At 60.9% G+C, this 14,954-nt stretch overlaps 1 protein-coding gene across 6 annotated transcripts in view; it reads left to right on the forward strand.

Annotated features, from left to right (window-relative positions):
- Positions 1–14,954, forward strand: part of SHANK2 (SH3 and multiple ankyrin repeat domains 2) — a 314,515-nt gene that overhangs the window by 18,061 nt on the left and 281,500 nt on the right. For all 6 annotated transcript variants that reach the window (XM_053923687.2, XM_053923683.2, XM_053923685.2 and 3 more), the window contains exon 2: positions 9,450–9,669. In XM_053923687.2, coding sequence (XP_053779662.1) covers positions 9,463–9,669 — 207 coding nt within the window. In that variant the 5' untranslated portion in view covers positions 9,450–9,462. The remainder of the gene's footprint in view (positions 1–9,449; positions 9,670–14,954) is intronic.

The raw sequence follows: 14,954 nt of genomic DNA on the forward strand, positions 1-14,954 counted from the left end.
CGCTCAGCGGAAGCCCTTTGTCGATGGAGAAGCAGGCTCCGTGTCCCGCGGAATTAAAGGCACATGGAGTGCCTGTCACCGCGAGGGAAACTTCTTTTGAAGTGAAATGGCCCCTCTCTGGGCTTGGCCATCTTCCCCCATCTTTAAGACCTGTGACACCGTCCCCAACGATGTGGACACAGGCAGCGCATGGCCTCGGGGTCTGCCCAGCCTGGGCAGGTCGCTGCTGCCTCTTCAGCTGGTTAGGATTCACAGCTGAAGGGGTGGCATCCACGTGTGGGCTGCCTTTCCTGCATGGCCCCTGGTGGCCCTCCTGTGGGGCCGGCCCTGTGGTCGCCACTGACAGCCCGTCTGTCCTCACCACCCCCCAAGGCTACGGCGGGAGTGAATCTTCTAGAAGAGGCCCGGAGCGCCCGTGACTCCCTGCTTCCATGAAGGGCTCCCTAACCTGCCGCCTCCCCTTGGCTTTTGTAGCCTCTCCTCCTCCTTTGTCCTTGTGTTCAGGCATGTTAAAACACAATCTCTTGGCTGCTTTTACTGTGGGATTGTGGGGGCGGGGCGGGGGACAGGGATGTGGTCAGTCGTCCCGGTGGAAATGGCAGGTGGTTTTGTAGCGAAAAATACAGACACCCAGGATGGGACAGTGCCGGGTGGGGTGGGGAGGTTCCCTAGAGGGAGAGGGCCGGGTGATGTTCTGTCTTCGTCCCGTGGTTTTCTGCGTCCGCTGCGGTGGTATGCTTCAGAGTTTACGGGGCAGCCCGTGACGGTGCCCGCCCCGTTGGGTTGTGGGTCCAGCACTTCCAGCGGCCGGTGCTGCAGGGCTGGGATGAGGTGGGCCCACCTGGGCGCGTGGGCTGGCGCAGTGTGTTCGCAGAATTGATGAGCCTCTCCAAACATGCCATCTGTGGTGTTTTCCAGAAGCCCGCACATCTATTTTAATCAGGGACCGAATGCCAGTTCTGTTTGTCCGTTGCCTGCCCTGGACTTGCGCTGTGGGCTTCGTGTCCGCAGCATCATTCGGGGGGGCTTCGGGAGGGGCTCGGTGCTTCTGCCCGTTTCTTGGCTCCGACCCCAGTAGGAAAAGCTATTCTAACTGCCCAGACCCTGAATGCGCAAACCTTGTCACTGTCCCCCTTTTCCTGCATGGAAACCACTCCCTCGCTCTCCTCCCTCCCACCTGCACCCGCTGGCCCCATGCGCAGCGGCTGGGGTCCGTGTTGGTGAAGAGGAGCCCGCATTCTGTGCTCGGGGCTCCTGCTGACGGACACCAGGGTGCGGAGGGGCGTGGGGGGCTGCTCACGGACACCCGGAGCTTCTGTTTCTGGGGAACTTTCTTCCTTAAGTGCAAAGTGGAAACAATGACCCTTGTCCCCAGGAAAGTCAGCAGAATGGGGGTCCTTCCTGGGCAGCAGGAAGCCCACGCCATCGGCTGTGGCGAAGCTCTTGCCCCTTTGCCTGCTAATTGGCCACAAGGGGTTTTTGGGGACGTGGACTTTGGGGACTACCTTCGAGAGGTGGTCTCACTTGTCGAGATCTGTCCTTTGTCCCGGCACCGCTTCGTCCTTTCCCGCGTACAGGTCTCTCATGCACCTCTTCCCCCAAACGTGTCGTGGTTTTGTCGCGGTTGTGCCTGCGCTGTTTTGAGTTTGTTCCCCGTTGCTCGCGGCAACTGCAGAGAAGGTACAGTGAATCGTTTCTGGATCCATCTTGCGGCCTCTAATCTGGCTGACGTCCCTTATTGTTTCTGGTGATTTCGGAGTCCCATGGATTCTGATACTGTCAAATGCCCTTCAGACGCCACGCGCCCCGCTGTGCGCCCTGAGAGCTTCTAGAACAGGGACCTGGAAAGTCAGGTGAGAAGCATGGCCCCTGGACACCAGGGGGCGTGGCGTCGTGGTCAGGGACTCTCTGCCTTCGCACCGCCTGGACCAAGTGTCCCCATTGGCCGGTCTTACCCGGGCCCTTCCCTGCTCACATTCTCTCCAGGCTCAGGCATCCTGTCCGTCCGTCCGTCTGTCCATCGGTCATCTGTGCAGCTTTTGAGGAGCTGGAAGAGTGATGTTCCTGCAGAGGCCAGTGCTCATGGGAGATGCTCCGTGGACGTGGCCTTGGCTGGACCCCGAGAACTGGGTAGGGCTGGACCGCTGGGTCAGCCCGGGGAAGGCCTTCATGGGGGCAGCCTGGTGTGGCCCCGACGTCCCTGACGCAGCCTGCAAGAGTCTCGCAGGAGGAGGCGGCTCCGTCACTTGAACTTCCCTGGGAGGGAAGGTGTTTCCTCCAGACCCGGAGGAAAACGGGAGTTGAAAGGAAGTCGTGGGGTGGGATGGGGTGGGGCGGGGCAGGTTTCCCCAGCTGTCAGAATAACAGGAATTAAGGAAAACCCTCCCTCAGCTTAAACACAGTCATTAAGGATGATGGCAGGGCTGGGGCTGCCGAGGTCCCACCCGAGGTGTGGTCCAGGCCGTCCCCACGTGAGTGGCTGCAAAAGCTCCTGCAGATGTGGGGACGTGGCCCCAGACGGAGCCGCCGCCTCCCCCGGCAGTGCCCGACGCCCGGGAGCCGCAGCGCCTGGTGGGGCGTTTTTAAAGCCTCCCGCCACAGGCTTGTCTCAGGTGTCGGTGACACTGCGTCTCCCCGGCAGTCTCAGAGGGCGGTAATTAATGGTGTTGGAGCACCCGGTTCCCAGACTCCGCTGCTGGTGAGCCCCGTTTTGGAAGCTGTGTCAGCCCCAGAGACAGCTGCCGTCTGAGCCAGAGCCACTGAGGCAGGTGACCTTCCTGTCGGCCCTCAGCGCGGGCACTGGGCCCCGTGGCACTTCCGTGGCTTGTGGGGCGCTGGTGTGCATGGGGAGCAGGCAGCCAGGTCTCTTCCTCCTCCTCCTCTGCATGGGCCAGGGTGCTGAGTCTGCCTACTGCCAACCTCTCCAGCCCGGCCAGACGCTGCTCACATCTGGAGTGTGTGGTGCTTAGTGTCGAGAGGACCCATCCCAGTGCCCTGCACCTCCATGTCCAGCTGGCGTGCTGTTGGGGTACCTTCTCTGGGCGGATGTCACCTCCTCTGGCACCCATGGTTGTCCAGCAGGGGGAAGGGGGTGGCGGACTGGGCCTGGACCCCAGGCCCCTCCCCTTCAGTTACTGCCCAGGGCCAGCACTCACGGAGGGACCCGAGCTCCCTGTGCATGGCCAGCCAGCGCACCCCAGTATACAGGGGGCGCTAACCATTGGGCCACAGAACCCTGTTTTCAGAGTGCACTTTAGTCCAGAGCCTCCTTGTGGCAGGTCGGCGCGGGCACACCAAGAACTGCGCGGACCGCGTTCCTTTGCCGGCAGGCCCCGTTTGGCCCGTAACTCTGTTCCGTTTTGCATGTGATTTTGCAGGAGGCGAGCGTGTCAGCTCAGGCAGCAGTGATGTGGCCCCAAAGACACTGATCTGCCACGTCCCCGAGGTGGCTGGGCTCCTGGGGCGTCCTCGGGGCAGAGAGTGGGCCCTGGTGTCTCTTTCTCTCTGTATGAGGCTCCAGCCCTTTGGGGTTGGGGCTCCATCCCACGCTGTCATTTAACCATCCCCACCTCCCTCAGGCTCGTCTCCAATACAATCACGCGGGGGCCGGGGCTTCCACAGTTTTGGGGGGGGACACAATTAGGCCACAGCAGTGAGGCTTTGAATGCCATTCGCGGGGGGACTGCAAGGCTGCCTGGAGCCTGCCTCCCGGAGTCCTCCCTGGCAGCCTGGCTTCTATGCTGGGGCCTGGCGTCCCGGTCGGGCTGGGGCCCTGGGAGGTGTCGTCCTGTGTCAACTTGAGGCTCAGAGGCCTCATCCCCTTCGCGCCCACTGGGCAGGAATTCTCGGCGTTCTCCCCAAGCGGTTTCAGGCTGTTTCTCTCTGTCCTGTCCCATGCGGTTGGAACTTCAACATCGCGGCCTCTGTCACTTTGCTTTTACGCCTTGTGCTTGGTGTCGGGTGGAGAGAAAGGCCTTCTCCCCACCCCCCCGGTTTGCTCAGCAGTCGGTGGTTGGACCTACCTGTGTCGGGCTGAGTGACGGCCCCAAGGACAGCGGTGTCCAATCCCCAGGCCCCGCGAGTGGGTGTGATCTTATGTCGCAAGAGGGACCTTTCGCCGTGATCACGGGAGGGTCTCAGGATGGGGGGTCACTTCGGGCGATTTCGGTCGGCCCTGGACATAATCAGTTGCAGGGTCCTCATTACAGGGAGGTGGGGGGATTTGACGCAGACACAGAAGGGGAGAAGGGGAGGTGACCCTGGGAGCAGATGGCCCCTTAAAAATGGAGCTGTGGACCCCGAAAAGGAGACTCACCGTGTGCGAACCCCGAGGAGGAATTTCTCTGCGGAGACAGGCTCCCCGTGGTCAGCCGAGGGCCCACGTCGTCAGACTAATGAGGGCCACGGGCTGACCATCGGGGGGGACCTCAGGCTGAACCCTCGGTCCCCACGGCATGTCCTGCTATTGGGTGTCGTCCGACTCCACGTGGCGGGTGAACCCCAGCTTCTGCAACCGAGGGACTGGCCCGCCCAGTGTGGGCCATGCAACGTGGAACTCTGGTGGACATAAAATGGGTCTAACTGGGGACCCGGGCTGGGAGGGACAGCCCCGCCAGCCTGCATCTCCCGGGCCGCGGCTCCTGCTGCTCGATACTGCTTGCTCTTCTTCCTGCCCATCTAACATCGGTTTTCGGGTACCGGGGCTGGGGCCACAAGCAGAGGCGAGCAGTGGCCTCTAGTGTGAGGAAGGTGAGGGGTAGCCACTTTTCCCGAGCCTCTGGGAGGAACCAGCCCCGAGAAGGCCCAAGTAACTGATGAGGGCTTCTGCCCCGCCTGCCCAGGACTCTAAGAGAACCTGTTTCTGACGTTTTAACCCCCAAGGCTGCGTGCGGCGCCCAAGCAGCACGGATCGGGCTCCCGGCATGCCTTGCTCTAAGGGATCTTTCCTTGGGCTCCGTTTCTTGTGTCCTCCCGAACCGCATCCTGTAGTGATTGGCTCCTTTCCCTGGGACGCAGGGTCAGGGCCGGGCGTCTCTGCGGCTTCCGCAGGTCCCTGGTCTGTCTCCGTGTCAGGGTCGCAGTGTCTCCCCGTCGCACCTGTCTAGGCGGCCTCAGCACTGGTCAGTTTCCAGCGCTGCCCCGGTGCCGTTGGGCTCTTTCCCCTCTTCTGCGAACATCAAGGTCAGAACGTGAAGTTTTGTGAACATTCCTACCAGGGCCTTTCTTTGGCAGTTACGTCAAATTTGTATTTTGTGGTGACTTTCTGTCTTTCAGATATTAATTCCTGAAGGTGGGCGGGGGTGGGAGAGAGAGAGAAACATCAGTGTGAGAGAGAAACCTCAACTGGTTGCCTCCTGCCCACACCCCTTACTGGGGATCGAACCCACAGCCCAGGCATGTGCCCTGATCGGGAATCGAACCTGTGACCTTTTGGCGCATGGGACGACACTCTAACCCCCTGAGCCACTCAGCCAGAGCTGAGTTTTATACATCTGAATGCACAAGATACATGGGAAGTCACAAAAGCTCTTAAACGTAGAAGATGTCTGTTTGAGATTCTACTTGCAATAAAAAAAAAGTTCTTGTGAATATTTTAAACCAGAGCTGACAGAGCCTCCACATTTTCAGGAGCCACCTTTGTGGGCCTTGCGGCTCCACCCTCCGTCGAGTGGCTGTCTGCCGGGAGGCCCTCTGTGCGCACCCCGAGCGAGCGGGGCGTTGGCCGGGCCCTCCGCCAGACACCGACGTCTGAGGGCCTCTCGGGCCCCTGTAAGATTTCAGGTTAGCCCCGGACACCTCAGCAGCCAGATCTAGAGTCTTTGTTAAAATTGCTTTTCCTGCCGTCATCATTTCTCCCCAGAGTTAACAGGTACCTTGGCAGGGTAGACGAGACCAAAACACATTCTCAGAGTCATTGAACTTGATCGACCTGTGTTTTCATAGCTTGAGATATTCCCCACCCCATCCCTTCTGTTTGCCCGCGGGTAGTGTTAACCTTCCCGCCCGAGCTGGCGCTTGCTGTTTCCTGGGACGCCCCTGTGCAGCTCGAGGTTTGTACTTTTCTTCCCTCCCTTTGCTGCAAAGCCTCCCCGTCCCCATCCCGGTGGGTCACCGGGTCAGAGAGCACATCGATGGAGCTTCTCCATCCTCCACAGCACTGCCCAACGAAATGTGGGTGCCCAGTTCCAGAGTTTCAGATGAGTCACTGCCAAGTGCATTCCTCCCGCAACCGCTGGGAAATAGGGAGAGGAGAGTGGATGTGCTGTTTACCTGGAATGCAGAGTTAATCATTAAACGTTTCCCCGGGTGTTTGCTTTTCCCAGGGATCTGCTGGTCCAGGTACTCGAGCCCCCAGCTGAGGTCAGGACCCTCCCACTCAGGTCTCTGGCCTCCTGCTCCCAGGACGGTGCTGGAGAGAACCGGGGTGCGGGCGGCCACCTTCTCTGCTCCTGGACACAGTCCCGGCACCTCAGGCCCATCTGGCAGGGCCTGCTGCGCCCGGGCCGGGTACCAGCTGTGTCCATGCGTGACCGTCACCCCCAAGCCAGTGTGAGCGTCCAGGGCGGGTGTCCCCACGGCGGGGCCGCCTGCCAGTCCAGGGGGTCTGAGGGTAGCAGGAGGCGGGGAACACAGGGCCCTCCTCGGGGCTGTCAGTCTTGTTTCTGGAGTTGAGCTTGAGTCTGGCCCTGCGCACACATTCTCAGGCCCCGCCCCCTCACTGTGTTTCTACAAGGAAGGCTGTACGGCTGCGCTCACCCCACTGGTCAGACCCCGGCTCACGGCCGCGGCTGTGCTGTGCGTGGCCTGTACGTGACCACTGAACACACCCTTCCCACCTTTATCCGCTCCAAGCGCTTGCCGGTCACACGGGGGCCCTGCCCACGCAGGGGCGGCCGCCCCCAGGACATGGCCCTCACCCCCAGGATGTAGCCCCTCATCTCCAGTTCACGACCCTGCTCCCCCACCCCCAGACCCCCCACTCCGCTGCGTGTTTGTGTCTCTGCTGGGGGCAGAGTTCTTCCAAGTCACTGCCACAGACTCAGCTCAGAGGGAACCGCGGCTGAGATCGTCGGTACAGCCGTCAGCTTTGAAAGAGTGTCGGCACTGGGGCCCCTCCAGACCCCCGCCCCCCATCAGACACTTGTGACACATGAGTTTGTGGAAGCTCCCAGCGCCTGGCCTGAGCCGCCCGGGAGCAGAGCCGGTGTCCCCACTTCCTTGGGACGTCGTGGGAAGTACTCACCTGGGTGACAGCCCGTGCTGTGCCACATTACCACGACTCACACAGAGGTGCACCACCTGCGTGTTGTGGTCGCCACACCGGGCTTCGCGGGCTTTCCCGCGGCTGGGGAAACTGGGAGCTGGAATGACGGAGGCCTTCGGCCAGTGCATACGGGATTTCCCATTTCTCTGCCATTTTAAGTCAATTACGCCGGGGTGAACTTTGGAATTTTTATTTTAAAGAAGAAAAGCGTCCTGGGTGTTTGGGGTGATCCGCTGTGTGAGACGGCTGACTGGCCGGTGGCCTCCATGGCTGGCCTGAAGGACAGTTTGGGGACAGAGAAGGAGGTAGCTGGGGGGCAGGGATGGGTCTGTCTTCTGGCGAAGGGGAGGCAGGGTCACACCAGTGACAGCCGGGTCGGGGGGTCCGAGGGTGCTGGGTCTGGGGGGTTCCAGGAACACTGCCGAGGGCGTGCCAGGCCGGAGGTCACTGCGGGGCTCTCTTGCCCCCAGTGGCCATGTGGCAGTCCCCAACATTGTCACATCCTCCTGACTGCCAGGGTAAGACAGAAACCTGTGTTTGCGTGGGAACCTGCAGACCATCACACTGCAGACCTGTGCGGTCCGGGCAGAGCAGTGTCCCTGGGCCATGGTCCCAGCTGCCTCTCCGGGCCCAGCCCGGGGCCGCTGGGCAGTAGGGGAGCCCTGCACCCATCCCGGTCCCAGTCTCTGGACGCCCTCATCAGGGCGCGCCTCTGGGCGGGCTCCTTTGTGGTCCCCGTTGTTGGGTGTTGCTTGTGCCCGTGTGTCTGGGGAGTCCTTAGAAAGCGGGGGGGACAATGGACGCACACCTGGTCCCAGGACCCATTCGGCAGGCTGAGCAGGGGACACTCTCTGGGGTGTCTGCTGGCCTTCAGCGAGCTCTGGAAACAATCGGTGGGCAGTGGTCTCCCCAAACTGAAGCGTTTCCAGCGCAGAGGAAAGAAGCATGGAGGTGATGTGGCCGCAGCTTTATCAAAGTCCGACCTTCTGTCACAGCCGCTGGAACTCTGTGAAGGAGGTGAAATCTTACAAGTGGTTAGTTAGCAGCCCTCCCGAGGGACAGCCGTCCCTGAGTGCGGCGTCTGTCTCTGCCAGAGACGCCCACCCTGTCGGTGGACGGTGCTGTGTCTTCCGGCTGGCCTCCTCCTGCGAGGCGCTTTCCTTTCGCTCAGGGGTGTGACGTGTGGGGTCCCCCACGTGGAGCTGGGCCCGTTCCCTGCCACGGCTGTGCAGTCGTGGGACGAGAGACCACGCCTTACGCAGGCAGGCCCTGGACTCTTGGGCAGCCCGTGTCTGCCCGTTTCCAAGTGCACGATCCTGTGCGTCTTTCCTCCTGTGTGTGGCCTTGACCTCCCTTACAGTGCCTGCAGAGAGAGGCATTGCTGGTGTGGCCTGTCCCCTACTCGCTTCCAGCACCCCCATTTCTCACCGGCTGTTACCCTCACCTGACCCCTGCCCAGAGCGGGGGCCTCACCGTGTCCTTCTGCATGCTCGCTGCCAGCTGGGCCCAGCAGAGCCGGCACCCTGACCTGGCTCGCTGCTGGGAAACATTTGCAGCCCTGGACCAGGGTGGGGGCTGCCCCCCCAGCTCCCATGGACCCCAAGGCCCTGGCTTCAGCCGGCTCACGACCTTGGGCTCCGCTCACCGCGGGGGCTGGAGACGATGTCACTTTGGAGCCTGACCCTGCCTCTTGGTTCTGTTTTCGCACATTTTCCTATCTCTCCTCCGTGTTTGAGGCCGGGCGGGATATTGCAGCGTGGACTTGGCCCCACTGGGACCTGACGCTGCGTTTCTTCCCTGCCTGCTGCTCCCTCCTCAAAGACAGACAAAAGGGAGCTTTTGTCCTTATCTTGGAAAGTTTCAAGCTGCCCCTGCGGCCCTTTGGTTCGTCCCTGTGAACTGTGGTCACGGCCACGCTAGTGCAGCTCCTTCGGATGCCTGGCTTCCCAGCGCCAGGCAGAGCCTCAGGGCCCCACCCGGTGCTTGCTGTGCCTGGCGCGGGCTCGGGCTCAGCCTCAGCCTTGGGCTCAGGCTCCGGCCGGCGGAGGGGTGCCGTGTTCTCGCTCTGCAGCGGTCACGGCGACAAACGCAGGCCGAGAAACTGAGCGCACACCCACTCCAGCGCCAGCGCCCCCTGCCCCTCCTGGGCTTGCTCTCTCTAATGTTCATGTCCCCGCTCTCACAGGCGCAGGGCAGCCATGCCGCGCAGCCCCACGTCCAGCGAGGACGAGATGGCCCAGAGCTTCTCGGACGACTCCATGGGGTCCGAGTCGGCCAGCTCCAGGGAGGAGACGATCTACGACACCATCCGGGCCACGGCGGAGAAGCCCAGCAGTGCCAGGACGGAGGAGAGCCAGGGCAACACGCTGGTCATCCGCATCCTCATCCAGGACCTGCAGCAGACGGTGAGCCCCGCCCCTCCTTCCCAGTCGATCGCCAGTGTGGCCTGAGCAGGGGGCACCTCCGGTCCCCTCTGCATGGCAGTCCTCCTCCCTCCCCCAGCTCCTGGCTCCTGGCTCCCAGCTCCCCCCATCCCGCCCGCCTCCCGGCCCGCGGCCAGCTGCCTCACACGTGCTGCGGGCACCTGGTGCACGCTGCTCGTGGAGCACCTACTGTGCGCCAGATGCAGGCCCAGCTGCGGCACAGAGACAGCCCGGCAGAGGGGACGCACAGAGCGAGGGTGTCGGGCTCCGTCGTGCACGGAGTCCTCCTGTCCTCTCTTCCTGCCCCCATCCCCGTGTGCTGTGTGTGTCCTGTCCCTCACGCCCTGCCCAGTGCCCGACTCCTCATTGTCCCTCAAGGCTGGGCCTGATGCTGTGTCCCGTGTCACCCCTTCTGCGCATTTGCCAGGTGCCCGTGGGTCCTTGCTGGTGGGTCCGCCCCCCGTGCAGGGTGGGCTTGTGGGGTCACGGCAGGGGTGGGGTCGTTGGCTCCAGCGCAGTGGGCGCTCTGCCCAGATCACCGAAGATGCGTGGGTGGCCCACCACTCCCTCAGGTCACACCCCCCGCCGCTCTGCCAGGGCGCTTGGAGACCCTGCCCCCTGAGAATGCACTGTGTGCGCTTTCCACGGGGGCTTCTGAAGGAACGGGCAGGTGCTCAGCGCAGAGACAGGCACTTACAGGTCTCCCCTCACCTGGGCTGAATCGCAGGAGGCGCCCCTCAAACACTCCTGCGGGGGGCGTTGCTGGTTCGGGGTGCCGGGCGGTTCTCAGGGTTGTCTCTGTGATGCTGCCCTGCGGTCCTTTCGACTTCTACCTCCTCAGCACTTGAGTGAGTGACGAGCAGGTTCTGTTCCAGGCGTGGGGTGGACCGCCCCAATGGTGACCAGGGAGGTTTCACATACGGTCTAGGTCGGGATGTGGAGGGGGTGATCTGGGTGGTGGGTGGTGGGGTGATGGGTGGGGTGTGAGTGACGGGGTGGTGGGCAATGGGTGTTGGGTGTGGTTTAAGTGATGGAGTGATGGGTGTTGGGTGTAGTGTGAGTGACAGGGTTATGGGTGTTGGGTGGGGTGTGTGTGATGGGGTGACAGGGTGGAGGGGTGATGGGTGGGGTGTGAGTGATGGAGTGATGGGTGTTGGGTGGGGTGTGAGTGATGGAGTGATGGGTGTTGGGTGGGGTGTGAGTGATGGAGTGATGGGTGATGGGTGGGGTGTGGGTGATGGGGTGACAGGGTGATGGGTGAGGTGTGAGTGATGGGGTGATGGGTGTTGGGTGGGGTGTGAGTGATGGGATGATGTGTGTTGGGTGGAGTGTGAGTGACAGGGTGATGGGGTGACAGGGTAATGGGTGGGGTGTGAGTGATGGGGTGATGGGTGTTGGGTGGAGTGTGAGTGACAGGGTGATGGGTGATGGGTGTTGGGTAGGGTGTGAGTGATGGGGTGATGGGTGTTGGGTGGGGTGTGAGTGATGGAGTGATGGGTGTTGGGTGGGGTGTGAGTGATGGAGTGATGGGTGTTGGGTGGGGTGTGAGTGATGGAGTGATGGGTGATGGGTGGGGTGTGGGTGATGGGGTGACAGGGTGATGGGTGAGGTGTGAGTGATGGGGTGATGGGTGTTGGGTGGGGTGTGAGTGATGGGATGATGTGTGTTGGGTGGAGTGTGAGTGACAGGGTGATGGGGTGACAGGGTAATGGGTGGGGTGTGAGTGATGGGGTGATGGGTGTTGGGTGGAGTGTGAGTGACAGGGTGATGGGTGATGGGTGTTGGGTAGGGTGTGAGTGATGGGGTGATGGGTGTTGGGTAGGGTGTGAGTGATGGAGTGATGGGTGTTGGGTGGGGTGTGAGTGATGGAGTGATGGGTGTTGGGTGGGGTATGAGTGATGGAGTGATGGGTGATGGGTGGGGTGTGGGTGATGGGGTGATGGGTGTTGGGTGGGGTGTGAGTGACGGGGTGAAGGGTGTTGGGTGGAGTGTGAGGGACAGGGTGATGGGTGATGGGTGTGGGGTGGGGTGTGAGTGATGGGGTGATGGGTGTTGGGTGGGGTGTGAGTGACGGGGGGATGGGTGTTGGGTGGAGTGTGAGTGACAGGGTGATGGGTGATGGGTGTTGGGTGGGGTGTGAGTGACGGGGGGATGATGTACAGGTAGAAATCGGGACTCAAACCACACGTGCTGCCCACACACCCACAGCGAGGACACGCTATTTTATTGTACAAGGAGAAGCAGACAGTGAAGGAAAGGCCGATTTTCCACTGGGCAGATGGCTTCTTAATAAATCTGTAAATTTAAAGGAAACAATCCCAAAACCCAGAGGGCAGAGGCTTAGTTTGTGTTTGCTTTTGGTTCTTCCCCCCTCTCTCCCTGTGATGGGCACTTGGCACTCTCCCCACACCATCTGCGGAGCTGACCGCTGTGACAGACCTCTGACCTCTGACCTCCAACCCTTCACACACAGGTCTTCCGTCCTTCCTCTCGGCCCTAGGGACTGGCCAGGAAGAAGAGGGGGAGGCTCTGCCGCATGTGGACCTGGGGACCCAGGCGCTTCCAGGCAGGAGCTGGGCCCTCCCCTGGCACCCTGGGGTCCTCCTCAGGGTCCCCTGTGTCTGCCCAGTGGGTGAGGGATGGAGGGAAACCCTGTGGACCACTCACTGCCCCCTCCACCCTGACTTCCCTTGGGGCTGCACCTGCTACATGGGGGCCCCTAAATACCGAAATCACCAAGGAGAAGCGCAGACGTGGACAGAGGGGCCTGAGGTAGACGGCAGCAAGGACGCCATTTTGTTTTGTTTTTTTTTGTTTTTTTGCAGATGCGTGCATCTCCAGCTGCTACATTTTTTTAATCCTCACCCAAGGATACACTTTTTTATTGCTTTAGGGAGTGGAAGGGGGAGAGAGACAGAGAAAAAGGGAGGGAGGGAGGGAGGGAGGGAGGGAGAGAGAGAGAGAGAGAGAGAGAGAGAGAGAGAGAGGGATTGGCTGCCTTCTGTATGTGCCCCAACCGGGAATCGAACCCGTGAAGAATTGAACCCGCGACCTTTCGGCACACGAGACAACACTCCAGCCCGCTGAGGCTCACCAGCTGGGGCAGCACGCAGAGGCAGCCTTGGCGGGAGCATGCGTGTCGGCCACGCACACCTGGTGCTCTGTGTCTCTGAGTGATGTCAGAGGTGTCACAAGGGTTGATTTGGGGTCACAGGTGCAGTTTGGCGAGCAGGCCACTCCCCCAGTGTGGAGTCCACGAAGGAGGAGGGCCGCGTGCCTCCCCGTGTGCACTGGTCCTCTGGGCTCGCAGTCCTTTTCCCTGTGGGGTGTGTCCGAGTCGCCATTCCCACGCCACCTTCTCCCAGTCCTTCTCCCAGGCTGCTGTGCCTGGTCTTCTTACCCCTCCCTTATCGGTGCATCTTATCGATGACTTGATTTCTTGTTATTTTGTTTACTGGATTCTTGAAGAATTGGCCTCAGTTCTTTTTAAATAGATTTTATTTATTTATTTTTAGACAGAGGGGAAGGGAGAGAGAAAGAGAGGGAGGGAAACATCAATGTGTGGTTGCCTCTTGTGCGCCCCACTCTGGGGACCCAGCTCTCAACTCTGGCATGTGCCCTGACGGGGAATTGAACCGGCGACCCTTCGGTTCATAGGCCGACACTCAGCGCACTGAGCCACACCAGCCAGGGCTGGCTTCAATTTCTATAGCAGGAAGCGCTTGGCGCTGGCTGTTCTGATTTCCTGATCCTCAGGTTCTGCGGGTCCCACGTTTCAAGGGGTTCTTTCTGATATTCAGTTCCCAGTCTGTGCTGTTGGCTGGGCTCACGGCTCAGGGACAGCAGTTCCTCTGCGGCTTCTCCTCCTCTCGCCTGTTAGCCTTTCCCTGATGGCTTTCATCTCTCGGCAGTCCCCGCCTGGTCTCTGCCGTCATCCGGAGCTTTTCCGACCGTGTTCGCAGGTGGGCCCGCTGCTCTCTCTTCCTCATAACTTCAGCCTCGTCGTGGTTGCATTATTTCCGCTTTCCATTTGTTGCCACAGCCTTGTGCTCATTCTTTTGGAAAATTATTCTTTTGAATTGTTTGTTGAGGCGGCTTTGTGTCTTCCTGTTTTCCATCAGTCACTCTCGATGATCTCTCTCCTTTTAATTGGGGCGTATTTCCATCCGGAACGGATGGGGCAGACGTCTGGGTGCTACGTGCCTTCTTGCTTCCTCTTCTCCGCTTCCTCTCCTGCAGCGTCTCTGTTCTTTCTGCCCGGTTTCTCCCCGCCGTGTCCCAGCAATTTGTCAGCAGCTGGGCGACTTTCTGTTGATTCTGATTATGTGAGTGGATTTGCCTCGTGTCCTGCTCCAAGTCAGCCTTGGCGGTCTGTCCGCCCTTGTAGACACGAGGGCCCAGGGGCGGGAGTGCCGAGTTCTCTAGAAGGCCCCGGGCTCCATTTCTCTTGGGAGATGTTCTTGAATGCCGTGTGCCAGGGCCTGGTGCAGGGGCGTGTCCCGTTCTCTGGTGGGACCCCGTCACAGCCTGTGGAGCTGCGCCCCGACCCCAGCAAGCAGCCCTGCAGGGGGTCTCTGCAGACAGTCAGTCCAGTGTCTCCTGAAAGGGCCCTCAGGGTGGAGTCCTGTAGCTGTGCAGGGAGCTGGGCTCTGGAGTCCTGTGCAGAGGGGTTTCTCACCCCGGCGTCCCTTTGCCTGTGGGGGGACAGTGTGTGGAGAACCTCTCTTCTGCCCCAGGTGGGGCCCCTCCCCTCGCCCTTGCTGAATGACCTCTTTCCCAGTCTCCGCGTCCAGTGGGGTGAAGTTTGAAACCTTGTAGCGAGTGCAATAGCGAAGGGTTCGCTGCTGGTGCAGGGAGGGGCGGGCGGGCTGGCCCTGTGGACGTGGCAGCGTCCGCCTTCCTTCTGCTCTCTGGGTCATCACCGAAGCACAGAGGGCTTCCTGGGTGGTGCGTGCTGGCACCGGTCCATACTGTGGCCTTTTGAGCAAGGGGCATGTGCCAAAATTAATGGAAACTGGTTCTTCTGTTGTTTATCTTTCTGGGGACTGTGAATGAGGAAGTGGGGACAAGGCTGGCCCAGGACACGGCAGTCCTGTCTCTAATCCACGCCAGTGTTGTGTCCCAAGTGGAGCCTGGAAGAGAATATGGTGGGACAGCGACGTGCTTTCAGGGGTCTTCCCTGGGTGTGTCCAGTGCTGGCCTGTGCGCACCCACGTCCACCCGCAGGGGGCTCCAAGTGGCTCCGCTGAAGCTGTCAGCCATGTGCG

The sequence above is a fragment of the Desmodus rotundus genome, chromosome 5 (genome assembly GCF_022682495.2).
Source record: "Desmodus rotundus isolate HL8 chromosome 5, HLdesRot8A.1, whole genome shotgun sequence".
Lineage (NCBI taxonomy): Eukaryota > Metazoa > Chordata > Mammalia > Chiroptera > Phyllostomidae > Desmodus > Desmodus rotundus.